Here is a 14,473-nt window from a genome sequence, read left to right as displayed (position 1 = left end):
CCAGAGAAAAGAGCAAAAGGGGGCCCCTCCTCGGGATTAGCAGGTTTTACAGAGGACTCGTTAGAGCCGAGCTCTTTGAAATGAGAGCACCAGCTTTGAAGACCGCGTGGAGCACGTTTGACCAGCTACTGATTACAGCCAAGGCCGGAGACGAGCAAATGAAGGCGACATGTTTGTTGGCTACTTTTCACAGCGGGGTAGAAAAGAAGCACATCCAGACGGGAGGACATGCTGAGAACTAACAGCATCAAAGACGTGCAACCTAATGATCACCGCTTCTCCAGCGTTCACGCAGTTTAAGCAGACACACAAAACTTTGCCACTTTGCTCAGCAGAAGAAGTGGAGCGCTGTTTCAAACACGGTAAATGATTCACAGAGACTAATGGTTGCCATGTGACCAGCTCACCACGTTGGGTCAATGTAGCACAGAGTGTGGCGGCGGAAACATGCTCAAGATAAAAACCTCCTGCGCCAATAAAGGAGAGCGTAAATCAGACATCAGCGTGTCCAGCTCTCTCCCTTAAAGGACAACGTGCTCAGGTTTCTACTTGTAAAGGTCTAATGGAGACCCGATTCTTGTTAAACTTCAAAATGTCTGTCTTTTGCCTTTAGTGACGCAGCTGTGTCTAACGTGATGCAGCCACGAGGTCTGGTTCTGGTTTGGTTCTTGTGCTGATGACCAGTAAGAAGTCCAGCATGTTAGTAGGCTCGCACGCTTCTGTTCTGCTTTTTAAGTCTTCCTGGAAGTGTGGCTGAGGAGGTCAACAACTTCTTGACAAGCGGCTGTTGATGAGAAGACACATTTCATCCAAGAGGAGACTGAGGGCAGCAAGAAAACAGGCTGCTGCAGCAAAGAGTAAAATACTGTGGTGCCCGGAGCCAAGGCACACTGGCAGCTAACAATAACCTTTGAGTTTTCTTAGTTCCTGTTAACGGCGTGCCACAAACAATAAAAATTAGGGGTGCCGATATGAGGGAATTATGACGTCATAACGATAAATCCGATAACATTAAAAATAGCTCCCATAATCAAAAAAACACTCACTGCATCTCTAATAAAAAACATTACTTACCAGATCTTTGGCCTCTGTAAGAGAGTCCTCCACATCGGAGAAGCTGAAGCTGGCCACGGTGATAAACTGGCTCACCACAGACACAAACTTGTCGCCCAGCTCCTGCGGCCGCTTCTTCTGGTACTCCAGCTCCTGGAACCCAAACCAGAAGCGATTCAATTGTCATCCATCCATGCACTGCACAAAAAGTGCCCATTTCAAAAGCAGATTTAAAAAAAAAGAAGACATACGCTCTCCACGCTTTTGAGGCCGCTTCGCAAGTTGCCGATGTCTTTCTCCAGCTCGGTCATGCTGCCATGCAACAAAGAAAAGTGATGCAAAAGGACATGCCTCATTATAATGCAGTAAAAACCATGAGATTTCTCCCAGCCAATTAGTGAAGATAAGAATGGAAGTTATAATTAACTCTAAAATTGGCATGATAACTTCTTCTATTGTTTACCATCTTGCCCGACCTCTGATCCAGTGTGTGTGAGTGACAGGAAGAAAAGCTTACAAAGTTAAATGCCCTTGATGGAAAAATATTTGGGCATCCCTGCTCTAGACCTTGAACTTTTTTTTTTTTAAATACCGTCTTATATTGGGGTAAATACTGTAATATAGCGATAATAATGACTTAATATTTTTTTGAAGTGACCAAAACGTGCCTTGCAATAACTGATCACAATTGAACAATTCTGTGAAGTTAAGTTGAGGAGTGTTCTATGGAGGGAAATTAAACAAACTGCAGCTGCTCAACCCAAACGAGACATGATTTAATGGAGCACAAATTGCAAATCTCTTAGAAATTACACATGGATTCTGAAATGCCCAAAAAAGACATCAGTTGGGGACAATAAAATGATAGTTCACAGTTCATAATGCAAATAGGGCATTATGGCTGGCCAATTAAAGTAAGTGCTATCATATTTCAGCTCATTCACGCAATTTGTTCTTTTAAGAAATGAAAAATCAATCTTTAAATCAATAATAGTAAGAGTCATTTTACGTATGAGAATATGCGATGATATTGTGTTGCAGGCTCTGCTTACTTGACTTTGGCTGCTTCAGGGACGCTCTGCAGGTCGCCCTGAAACTTGAGCACTTTGGGGTACTTCTTCTCCAGGATGGTGATCAAGTAGTGCAGGAGGTTGATGTTTCTGCAACACAGAGGAACCTTTAGATGCATCACATTCCCAACTTGCTGGCAACGGTTAAAACGGCGCTCTTACTTGTCAATGCTGGATTTGGTGTCGGCGATCTTGTTGAGGGAGGACACCTTAAAGCCGTACGCGTTGCCCCTCTGGCCCTTGTTCATGTAGTTGCCGAAGGCCAGCACCACCTCCAGGAGCTGCTTCAGGTTCCTGCTGTGTAAGACCTCTTTCGAAGCCTCGGTCAGAGCTGAGACACGAAGACCGAGTCTTAACTTCTGAAGCAGCGACTTTGGCCTAGCAAGAGTCACACTTTGCTCACCTTCAACTTTGGGTTTGATCTCAGCGATCCTCTCAGCAAACTTCTTTTTGAAGTACAAAGACTGCAGTCTCTGCTGGTAGTGGTTTATTCTGGAGGTGCAAAAACAGACATGAGTGTCATCGGGCAACAGCAAGGACACCTTGACTTTGTTGACTAAACTGAAAAGAAAACAGCATTCTTGTATTACTGGCGCCATATATTTATGGAGAATGATTCACAGACGGCCATTGTTTTCCGTTGCAGAGTGCCAATCTGTGTCACTTTGTCTATCAGCGGTGACAAACACATAACACGGGCTGCTCCTTGTCAGCAGACCTAACGTTCCAAGAAGCAGTCACAACAACTGGAGACAGACGGAGAGGGAAGCAAATGCGTACCGGCTCATCTCATAGAGGAAGCGGTCGGGTTTGGCCATGCGGTCTAGCTCGTGCTTGTGCTCCTCCAGGAGGTCCACGTCGCTCTTCTCCGGGACAAATTTCAGCAACTAAAAGGAGGACCATTCAGTCATTTAAGCTCATGTTAAGTTGAAGAGAACGGGGTCACAGGTTCATTTCACTGACATACCTGCTCCAGCATATCTTTAGGAAGGTCCTCCTGTTCATCCATGGTCAGGATGGCTCTCTTGATTTCCTCATTGGAAAGCTTCAACCTGCACAAACAACACATCCTTTCATTACATGGCATCTGTTAAGCTGATGTGTAAAGGTTAAAGAGAAAGTGCTTCTGTAAACGCTAACAGGAAAGCACCTGGGACTCTCTGCAGTTGATGCGGCTAATTTGTGGTCGCGTTCTGGACTTGCGACATCTCGTGTGCTTGGGAGCAGTCATTTTGTAGTAATTCGTGTGCACACCCTCATCATTAGTGATGTGCGATGCCACTGATTTCTTTTCCGATTCGATATTGAGTAAAATTCAGGCTGGTATCAGTGATACCGGTTCAATACCGATACTTTGTGCGAATAAACGTGTCGGGTACATTTTAAGAAGTCGTGTATTTCAAATCACAGCATAGAGCATAAAATAAAGAATATAAGTTATCAGAGGATTTCATTCATTTATTTATTTTAAACAACTGCATATCTTTTAGACAAGGTTACATTTCTAAAAGATATGCAAAATGGCAATGGGAGCGACAATGAAAGAAAAAGAGACCGGCGGCGTGTGTGGCGAGGGAATTCTGTTCCTACACTTAAAGAGGACGACTTTAGTGGTTTTAGTTCTCAGAAGGAGGACGAGGACAGCGATGAATGACTTTTCTGGTAGGTTACTGCTTAACCAGACTTGTTACGTGCACTGTTTGGGAAAAAGCATTTATTTCATGAAACATTTCTGTGCAACATCTTTCTGTGCCCTTAATATCCCATGTTACGACGTGGACACCTGCAGCTTATAGACCAGTGCGGCCTGTATGCAGTATGTACAAATCTTCTTTTGTTTTTAAATTTTGTGGGTGTGGCTTATATACAGGTGTGGTCTATAGTCCGGAAATTCCGGTAAATAACCATCCCCGGCCACTACGTACCTTGAGAGCAGAATGTTACAGTTTTGTGCTCGGCGCCCGTCGATCACGGACAGCTCCTTCACCTTTTTGGAAGTCAGCGTGTCGTCCTCTGTCTCTTTCTGTCCGGCAAATTGCGATAAAGGTGCCAATGAGACAGCATGGCGTTCACATTTAATATAATATGGATCACACACACACACAGACTATACAAAAAGGTCACAGTGGAAAGGCGTAGACAAAGTGCAACCAAATTATGCAAGCTACAAGTACAGCAGGATAACAGGTATACAGTCGTCCCTCGTTTATAACGGTTAATTGGTTAACGAGACCGGACCGCTATATATGAATTTCCGTGATATTGGATTCACTTTTAATACATAGAATATTATAGATAATAATAATAATAATAATAATATAATAGCATAGAAAACCTGTTATGGCTTTCTAAATAGGGTTTTTAACATTATTAGAGCCCTGTAGACATGAAATAACAACCCTATTACCATTACACCCCTATTATTCAAGGTTTACACCGGATTGCACAACTAGTATGCTACAGGGACTCTAGACGGCCACAAGCTAGCAAGCCAGTGAGCTAACAAGCTAGCGAGCTAACCAGTTAGCCTCAAATGTATTTCTTCTAAACTTAACAAAGGTTTCAAGCAGAGTGGGGAAGAAGGACAAAGTCAGAAGCCACAAAGTTACCACTTCCACACAGAATGGGAGGAGAACCTTTTTTCACTCTGCATCCATGGCTGGCTACATCGAGTGCAGGGTGGGGTAATGTAATAAGGATGGATTACTGCTGCCTATCACTTGCATTTCAATATTTTTGACTAAGAATGGACCAAAGTCTGCCACAAAACAGCGATCATTAATAAATTATTTTCTAAAAAACGGCAAAATGGCAAAGGAGCGATAATCAAACGGCGATATCGCGAGGGACGACTGTAACAACAACACACCCTTGCCAATATATTAGGTACATCTACATGCTGGTTTGCATGTTTAAATCTCCAGACTCCAAATATAACTTTTTTCTCGGCTGAAAACAGCGTCCTATATTTGGGCCAATACGGTATTTTTTTAACCGAGGTGTATCTAATAAATTGGCACGTGAGTGTAAACAAATGTTTCCGGACTATAAGACCTCTCTGTACGGTAAGCGCACTCACCTGTTTGTTGCTATTGATCGTAAAGAAGTCCTACAATGCAGCCGGGAAGCAGGGGAAGATGTAAGCATTCATTAGAATAAGTCAAGCAGTTGCGTGATGGCAGCCCATAACAACAACACAACACAAGCAAATCAATCAAAAGCTCATTCAGCACTCATGAGGCCAGCAGCCAGGTGTGAGTGGATGTTCCATGGAGTGACCATGCGTGATGATGACTACACACTAAATGGTTGTGCACGTACGAGATGTGTTATTTTTAGAAAATTACCAAAACAGCTCATGGACATTTTTATGTTCATTGCTGGAAACAGTCCTAATTCAGTGACAATTATTACAATTAGTGAGTGACTAAACAATCTGGAGGAAAGAAATACAGTAATTGATGCTAAGTGAATCAAACATGCATGTTCAGTCTCATGTGGCATTCCATTCAAATATGGCCAATTATTAAAGATGAAGTCAGTCCAATGAATGCCCCCAAACCACATGGATGGAACTTGTGGCATAAAATTGATGCATCGGACAGTACCTGCTGTCTCTGATAGGCTGAAAAGGTCTTTTCAATATCCTCCAGATCCAGGATTTTAAAAACCTTTCCGTCATCCACCTCCATCCATACGGTGCCTTCAAGTTTATTCTGAGTGGAAGAAAAGACATAATTTTCCATGTCGTATTTCAAATCAAAAAGGGTGAAAAGGACCCAGAAAAGCGAGCATATGAACATATGAAGTGTATTTCCTCACCTCAGCTAACTTGGACCAATTGAAGGACTTGAGTGGGTTGCACGGCTGTGGAATGTTCTTCTTCTTCATGGATGGTCCCAGCGGGGCTCCGGGCGGCAGTGGGATGCCTCCCACGGGTGCGCGCCCCAGTGGGGGCGGAGGGCCGCCCGGTGGAGGAGGGGGCGGAGGGGGAGGCATCATGCCACCCGGAGGCGGGGGAGGAGGCGGACACAAGCCCGAGAAGACGGGCGTGGGAGGGCTTGGTACAGGGCCGCCTGGGGGGCCGGGGGGCAGAGGAGGTCCGCCTGGGACAACGGCAGCTTGTCTCTGCTGGGCGGAGATGTAATATATGGTTTGAAACGGATGACAAAACAAGGAAACATGTCAAAGCGGATGGGCATCATAATCAATTTGTCATTGGAGTGCACTACTTGACTGCATCCAGCAGAGGCGCCGTTGATTCGGTCTCAACTAGTTTGCTGTCTAAACAAACAAACATGAGCTATGATAAGTTGAGCTACATGCACATGGAAGGAATGGAAGAAGGAGTTCAGAAAATTCAGGGAAAGAGTCTCTGAATGCAATAATTAATCAATCAAGGAAGTGAAGTGAAATGCCCATCCCGAGATGTATTATCATCAAATTGGACATACTGTGCTGAGTTCGTGGAGCCGCGCCGTGAGTTCGGCCACTTGCTGCTTGACATTCTTGTGCTCGCTGCTCTCCTTCTCCAGCTTCTCTTTCATCTTGTTGAGCGTCTGCATCATGTCCTCCTTCTCCTGCGTCTTGGCGTCACATTCGCGCTCCTTCTTCTCGAACCTCTGCTGTAGCTCGTGGTGCTCTGCGGCAAGAGTGGGTGAGATCGTCATGTGCATCACGAACCACACCATAAATGCAATTACACCCAGCCATTCATGTTCCTGAAGCACATAGAGGACGAGGCATTCATTGTAAACATAGATTATTTCTCAAATGTGGCATTCACTTCTTTTAACGTTAATAATGATTTGGAATGCACAATCAAGTGCAAAGCCATGTAGTCATTGATTAACAAGTATAATGCACACAACAGCAACAACAGAACCAATGTTGTAATGGCAGTAAAGGGCAAACTGCTGAGCCAGCATTAGTAGCACTGATAAGTTACTGTAATTGTAAACAACAGTACGCAACGTGCAACACCAACAGCTGAGTAGCTCAACCGACATTTTAAAGTGCATGCAGAGATAAATAAAGCGCACCACTTGTGATACTTCAAATCAGGGAAGCTGCGATCGATCGGCCACCAATCACTGTCAGCCAATTTCCGTAAAAAACACGTGATTGCCATATGCCGATAAATGTCTCTTGCTTTTAAAGCTGATCACAAAAAATGATCAGCGCGCGGCGGCAAACTCTATATGTGTGCAGCGTCACGTAGGTCTGCCGAAACCCATATTGAGCCAACAAGAGATTTCAGCGAGAATCAACACTAGTCTGTAAAACCAGAATGGCTTCAGTTTGACAGCTTGCCACAGGCTACAGCGATCAATGCCTGGTGATTGATCACTTCCTTATCAAACCTATTGTCCTTCGACTTTTCTTCCATCTTTGTTTACACGCTTTACTTAGCTGTCACTGGCGGCAGCTAGCTAGCAAACTAGCGAGAGTTAGCTGCCTAGCTTCTGGTCTTCAGACTCCAAATGCATCAAATTAAATTCAGGTTTGTGTCAAACAGTACAAAAATAATTTCACACAAATAAATGCAAAAAATATATATATCTGTCCAAAAGTTAATTTTTTTTAATAATTATTTTTTGCCAGAGGTCATTGGAATTGCCTAATGGCGGCCCTGGCCAATACCACTCATAGTTAATCCGTGTGATCGGTATCAGAATCAGCAGCGTAAAACCCTGATCGGAGCAACCCTGCTTGAAATGTAGCTACGGACTTGTGGAGTTCATGCTGATGTTTTGGACCATACAGCCGCTAATTACAGACCCTGGTGGTGACTTGCTTTTGTAGGCTGGCAACTACAAGAGACTCAGCTATTAACTTATGGTACTCACCTTTTCTCATTTTTTCCGCCTGCTCTTTCCACTGTTTGACCTCATTCTCGTTGACCAACCTGAAGAGGACGACGCACACGATTAGCAAGCGAGGACTTGCTGCTAAAAAGGTGAAATGCGAGCACCCACATCCGCACTACGTTCTTCACGTTAAAATTCTCCAGTGGCGTGACATCGGGGTCGTGACCTTTGTCATTCTGCAGCACCATCTGCTGGACGATACGGTCGAGCAGCAGCCAGTACTGCACCGTGTTACCACTCCTCTTGTCTGCGGAGATAAGACAAAGTCAGCCATGAGTGTTCATAATACGTGTCAGACACGGTGGCTGTGTTGCTGTAATTTACAGCATGCTGGCATTCATTTTTCACACTTTGGCGTGACTGAATGTTATTGAGCCTGATGCACTTGACAAGGGCCTGCTGACAGGCGTTTTGCTACCGATGCTTTGGGTGTCAAATGTAAGCTATCGCTGAAGAATCAGAAAAAAGTGACCTCCGGATTAAGATTAACATGTGAGAAAGTGACTACTGCAGATGTTTAACATAATGTTAATGGTGCATGCATGCAAGATAACGTGTTTACAGTTGAACAATTCATCATGTCTGAAAAGAGTAGGAAGAGGCAGAGCTTATTTAATCCTTCCCCTTCTCCTTTTCACAGCAATTATTCATACATTTATTCGCTTCCTGCACTCACTATATTTGCCACTTTCTTGTAATGATAGAATGATAAAGATGTGTAAGTCGAGTTAACGGTTTCTAGATCGCTATAACAGTAATAGCAATAAAGCATATAGACATGAATAAATACTGTAGATAACTGGATACACGTATGAAAATGTCATTGCGGAGTTATAGTTGACAGAAACATTGTTATAATACTGAATACTGTAATACTTTACTGTAATACTGAATATACAGTATTACGCTTTAAATGATCCTAAAAAATGAGGACTATATAGTAAGTACAGGGGTAAATTTGTCTTAAAGTGATAGTTGGGATTTTTTGACATGAAGCTGTATGACATCCCCATCAGCAGGGTAGTACTTCAACAGTGACTTACCCCCCAGTTGGTCCCGCGAGTCCACTTCTGGCTTCTCAAAACAACACGCGTTCAAAAGAGTAATACATTTGCATCATAAAAATACCTCAGAGAAAAGAATCTGACCTCACAATTTGCTCGGTGCGAGCGTCTTCATCAGATGCACAAGAATGGAGAGGCGACAGTGCTCAGGGACACGGCGGGAGACAAATATGAACGCCGAGCGATTAGTGAGGTCTGATTTTTTTTCAAGGAGGCATTTTTATGATGCAAAAGTATTACTCTTTTGAACGCATATTGTTTTGAGAAGCCAAACTCTTTACTTAAATGACCCAGCAACTAAGCGTGACGGAAATCCTACCACAACTGGACTCGCGGGACCAAGTGGGGGGGTAAGTCAACTGCTGATGTGTTACACTGCTGATGGGGATGTCATATAAAGTCATGTCAAGTCATGTGATTCCTCTTCCTTATACTTTGTCAACTCACATTTGAATAGAATTTCTTAAACTGGCTCATACTAGTACATTGTACAGTCCTTTTCATATTTTAATTCCACATACCGAGATGCTGAAGGTGTGTTTTAAGTTACTAAAATGTTACCTAAAGTCAAATTTCTCCTCTGTTGTTGAGGATAACTGTTGGACGTTATTGGGTAGCAGGTTGTAATTTGCTTGAGCATGACTGCAGCTGTTTGAAAATGTACCAGATCAGCGAATTTCAACTGATATTGGACGTATGCCCAAACAATCTCATGAATCTAACTTTGAAGGCTGAGGAAGTGCAGTCAAGCTTGGAATTCTGCACTGCCGTATCACTCCTGAGTCAACATACTTATCTTGTTGGACTGAAACCACTGGGTATTAATGTAGTGTTTATTTTCAAACGGGGCATTACCACTTTACCGCTACTGTGTTTGATAGCAGGCAGCAGCAAGCAACCTACGTGGCATGAGGAGACAGTGATGAAGGACGGACATAAAGTGCGGATATGCGTCAGTGTGGTTCATCTTCTTGCGGATGAGGTCAAACACTTGAGTGGCACTCTTGGTGTCGATGTGTACCTGCAGCAGAGTGGTACAGTCAAGATATTTTGTTTTTAGACGTGTATGCTGCACAAAAAGGAGGGTTTCTCTTGCTCACCGACTCAAAACGTTTCGACAGAGCCAGCTCATCGTCGTTGCGCAGCATCTCAAAGTAGTCCAAGTGCCTGCGAGAGAGGGAATGTGATGCAATATTGTTTTTTATGCCGACATTCTCTATTTGGACACTGGCACGACTTCTTTTCAGGTTTCAGCTCACCTGTCTAACGTGGAGTTTTCATGGGAACGTAGCTTATCGATCACAGGTTGGATCCCCAGCATCAAAAACTCATATCGCAGATGGATACGAAACTCCAGACTTGCCTGAAAATAACAGAACACACAGAACATTGAAATGGCGAAACAGCAATCTTCTAGTGTGAAACCAAGTGTAGAAACCACAAAGTCACCTCTCCTGCGCCTTGACTCAGCACTGCGTTAATAAAGGACATGATGGCCGTTTTCAGGTTGACCTCATCCCTGTAGCGTCCTGTACTTCGATCCAGATCATTTATAAGTGTCTGTGGAAGACAAGCCATTAAAGGTGTTTAATATCTTTAAAGTTGTACCTTATCTATCACCCTGACATCGTCCATTGCTGCACCTGAAAGCGTGTCCTCTCGCAGGCAAAGCGCTGGTAGTGCAGCATGGCCTCCAGGATCTTCTTGTGGCCTCCGGGGACCAGGCACACGGCGCCCATGATTTCCAGCACGGCCACCTTGGTCTTGATGTTCTCCGTGGCCAGGCTCTGGGCGATGATGTTGATGCTCTCGGTGTGCGAGAGCACGTGGGCGCGGCCCTGCGAGTTGTTCATCAGCGCCTTGATGCAGCCGATCAGCGACGTGTGGATCTGCGACTCGGTGGTCTCGTAGTCCATGCTCTTCAGGAAGTTGAGTATGCACGTCAGGCCGTCCACGTCGATGAAGCGGGTCACAAACCTGAGGGAAGAAGGCACAGTGAGTGACACTCAGTGATAATGATAATGAGCAGAATCAAGGTGAGGGGTGATGGTTATTTCATTGGTGTCCACCTCATAGGTTGCGTCCTCAGAGCAGTCTTCAAGCTCTCTATGGTCTTGTTCCTCTCCTCCTCATCTTCCTTCTCCAGAGCGAGAAGAGTCTTTCTCTGTGCAACACAAGAAAGCAGGGGTTTTCAAAGTTCTGACTATCGGAACTAAAAATCAGTTAATTGTGCCTTAAAGTTAGTTTAGAACAGGGGTGCTCACACTTTTGCAGCCTGCGAGCTACTTTTATAATGACCAAGTCCTAAGGATCTACCTCCTACTATAAACTTACTGTAGAAAATATATTTATATATATATTATATATATGCAATCTTTATAAATATGAGTATTTATGTACGTTGTACATGCACACGCTTTTTCAGCGTGCAAGTTACAAGTCCACATGATCTATAGCTTATCTAACCAGTAAACTTTGAAACTACTATGCTAAATATGAATGTTTAGTATTTCACATTCCCAGTTTCAAAGTGTACAGGTCATCAAACATAATTCAATTCAATATGGCAATGAAGATAACTAAACATAATTCCCCAGTAGTTGTGTACATAACCTGAGTAGTGTGTCAGTCGCCGTTCATGTATTACACCCAATTTGCTATCAGACATTACAGATATCCAAGAAATGAAAAAGATGATGCAAAAAAAGACAATGCAGCCCAGGCCAAAGCAACATATTCCAATTCAAACAATAGTTTAACAGGTGGAAGGGTAGAAAACACGCATTTCTATAGTGGAGTTCAGGACACAAAACAAAGCCATCAAACAATTGACTTTTTTTTTTTTCTAGCCGCTACAAGTGAACTGTAGCTTGAGCACCAGCTGGAGCACCAGCGAATCAGGGGGGAGCTTAATGTCAGCTGCCTGATGTCATGTGACAGCTACAAAGTGACGTTTTTGACCCAAACTACCTTCGTGATCGACCGGTAGCTCACCATCGACGTAATGGGCACCCCTGGTTTAGAAGGTTTGAAAAAGATGTTTTTCTTTATTTTCCCAAGCTGCTCCCCTGAAGTCTTTGAAAAGAGCTTCAATAAAGCCTATAAAAGGTTATTATGACCATCCCAACCCTTGATTCAGATTTGTTCATCTTTAAAAAATCACGTCACCTCAACAAAATAGGAACGGAAAACCTCTTGGACAAGGTGGAGAAATACCCAGTACCAAAGAACAAAGCCTCAGAGGACGGTTTCCGCCCAGCCGCAGTGAGCTATTTTACAACCAGTGATGAAAATATAAAGTTCATGTTGTGATGACTCACAGCTGCCATTGAATTGAGCTGATCGATGTAGTACTCCGGCCAGCTAGTCGCACTCTTGTTCTCCTCCTGCTCCTGAAAAACAAAATGAAAGATTGGGTGTAAGGGGGACCACATAAAAAAGTTTGATGAGCAACATAAGGTTGAAACACGGCCAAAATCTGAAAAGTAGGTTGACTCAGTTCTCTGAGAAGTTGGCGCTCTACAGCTGGAAGCACAGCTGCTTGAGAAAATCAGCAAAGATTAGCAAAGCAATGTGGATTGAGGACAAGGCTTCCTGCTGTTTTACTTGCAAGGCACCTTAGGGGACCAAACATTCTGCTTATTTGATCAATTTGATTTGCTGACTGTATAAAACACGGCCGGGATTTGTTTTAAAATCCCCTTTATTACAATAAAATAAGATATCGGGAAATATGCCTACACTCTTTACCCTCGGGACCGATTTCGTCCCGTGACTGCCATTATAAGCACATATTTTTGATTGGACCGTTTTGGGACCGGAGATTAAAAAGTGTTTTGGAACAATTAACTAAAAACAGAATAATGTATCATTCATCAATTATTTACAGAGTCATCAAAAAAGTTCCACTTTGCAGGTCATTTTTGGAAAATATTGCAGATTACATATTGAGAAAAAGAGGTTCTCATGACAAGGGCATAAAAACATTTTTTTTAAATGTTGTGAGTGAAAATGTTTCTAACATTTTTATTACACTTTCATGACACGACCGTTTTGGGACCTAAGGCTAACAAGTGTAACTGCATTTTTGAAGGTCTCCATTACCAGTGAAAAAACATCATACATAGACGTAGCTTGAATGATTTAGTTCTCTCTGTGAAGGAGACCTGGCGTGCACATAAAAGGCCTCCGGCTCGCGATCCCACTTCACGCACCATTAAGCACAATGCAAGCTGTGAGCATCGCACACTAATTGCGCGTCAGTTCATAAAGCGTTCCTGCTGAGACCCTGCCTGGACGCTCTCACAGAAAGTACAGCTTTTTTTGGCTGCTCTGTAAGGAGGAAGTGACAGCGAGGGAGGTGTTCTGACCCAGGCTCGCCGGCCAACTTGCCGGCAGTGCCAAGGCCGAGCGGGGTGGGAGCTGGAAGAGTCCATTAATGGAACAGATGCAGAGGTGGGAACAGTTCCTTTAGCAACATGAGGAGTTCGTGTTTCATTGGAGAGGTCAGACCTTAAACACTGTGATGTCTTCTGCACTTAAGATCATGGAGAGGGAGCCAAGTGCGAAGTGTATTCCGGTACAACTGACTTTTGGAGATGCATTAGCAAGCAGAAACACAGTCGGTTATTTATTGGTGGCCTCTGGCTGTTCAGAGGAAGGTCTTTATTGTATGATACACTCCATGGGTCTACCACACATAAAACACGTCTCTTTAACAGCTTCCACTTTTCCAGGAAGACTTTATACAAGTTTTTGGCTAATTGTACTTTTACAATGCCACTTTTACACTAAACAGTACCGCCTCATCTCTAGATGCCCCAGTTTTTGAGGTACAGTCGCCCCTCGTTTATCGTTTAATTGGTTGCAGACCCAAACGCGTTAAGTGAATTAACGCAATGTAGAATTCAACATTAATAAATGGAATACTTACGTAGTTAGAGCATAGAAAAGCTGTTTGACTTTGTAAATATGATTTTTACCATTATTAGAGCCCTGCAGACATGAAATAACACCCCTATAGTCACCTTTACACTCAGAATATTCTTTGCTCAAGTCTAATGCGATCACATAGCATGCTAACTAGTTAGCCTCAAATTTATTTATTCTAAACTTTAAAAAAGTGTTTCAAACAGAGTGGGGAAGAAAGCCAAAGGAAGAAGCCAAAAACTTACCACTTGCACACGGAATGGGAGGAGAACCTTTTTTTCCACTATGTCATGTCAGACATGCTATGGCTGACTCCATGCAGTATGAAGGTAATGCAATCTAATATTGTTTGGTTTGGTTTGGTTTAGTTTATTTGAACATGAAGGTTACAATGGAATACATCTCATGAATCATTCTTTGACAGTTCCACATGTCCAAAAGGAGTAGGAAGAAGCAAAGCTTATTTAATCCTACCCCCCATCCATTC

At 43.3% G+C, this 14,473-nt stretch overlaps 1 protein-coding gene across 7 annotated transcripts in view; it reads right to left on the bottom strand.

The window, feature by feature from the left end:
* The window catches only part of LOC129172115 (disheveled-associated activator of morphogenesis 1-like), a 52,716-nt gene that overhangs the window by 1,457 nt on the left and 36,786 nt on the right, over positions 1–14,473 (bottom strand). For 3 of the 7 annotated variants that reach the window (XM_054761529.1, XM_054761531.1, XM_054761530.1), the window contains exons 4-24: positions 12,378–12,449; positions 11,127–11,221; positions 10,701–11,034; positions 10,507–10,617; positions 10,317–10,420; positions 10,158–10,224; positions 9,961–10,078; positions 8,102–8,240; positions 7,973–8,031; positions 6,578–6,765; positions 5,946–6,254; positions 5,732–5,839; positions 5,203–5,232; positions 4,049–4,146; positions 3,091–3,175; positions 2,904–3,010; positions 2,527–2,615; positions 2,286–2,454; positions 2,106–2,213; positions 1,305–1,365; positions 1,075–1,206 (exon numbers count right to left, since the gene is read on the bottom strand). In XM_054761529.1, coding sequence (XP_054617504.1) covers positions 1,075–1,206; positions 1,305–1,365; positions 2,106–2,213; positions 2,286–2,454; positions 2,527–2,615; positions 2,904–3,010; positions 3,091–3,175; positions 4,049–4,146; positions 5,203–5,232; positions 5,732–5,839; positions 5,946–6,254; positions 6,578–6,765; positions 7,973–8,031; positions 8,102–8,240; positions 9,961–10,078; positions 10,158–10,224; positions 10,317–10,420; positions 10,507–10,617; positions 10,701–11,034; positions 11,127–11,221; positions 12,378–12,449 — 2,583 coding nt within the window. Of the gene's footprint in view, positions 1–17; positions 785–1,074; positions 1,207–1,304; positions 1,366–2,105; positions 2,214–2,285; positions 2,455–2,526; positions 2,616–2,903; positions 3,011–3,090; positions 3,176–4,048; positions 4,147–5,202; positions 5,233–5,731; positions 5,840–5,945; positions 6,255–6,577; positions 6,766–7,972; positions 8,032–8,101; positions 8,241–9,960; positions 10,079–10,157; positions 10,225–10,316; positions 10,421–10,506; positions 10,618–10,700; positions 11,035–11,126; positions 11,222–12,377; positions 12,450–14,473 lie in introns of those variants that run through there. The other 4 variants (XM_054761535.1, XM_054761532.1, XM_054761533.1 and 1 more) reach the window with 4 other exon arrangements.

This window comes from Dunckerocampus dactyliophorus, chromosome 19, assembly GCF_027744805.1.
Source record: "Dunckerocampus dactyliophorus isolate RoL2022-P2 chromosome 19, RoL_Ddac_1.1, whole genome shotgun sequence".
Taxonomy (NCBI): domain Eukaryota; kingdom Metazoa; phylum Chordata; class Actinopteri; order Syngnathiformes; family Syngnathidae; genus Dunckerocampus; species Dunckerocampus dactyliophorus.
This window is presented reverse-complemented; position numbering and strand designations above follow the sequence as displayed.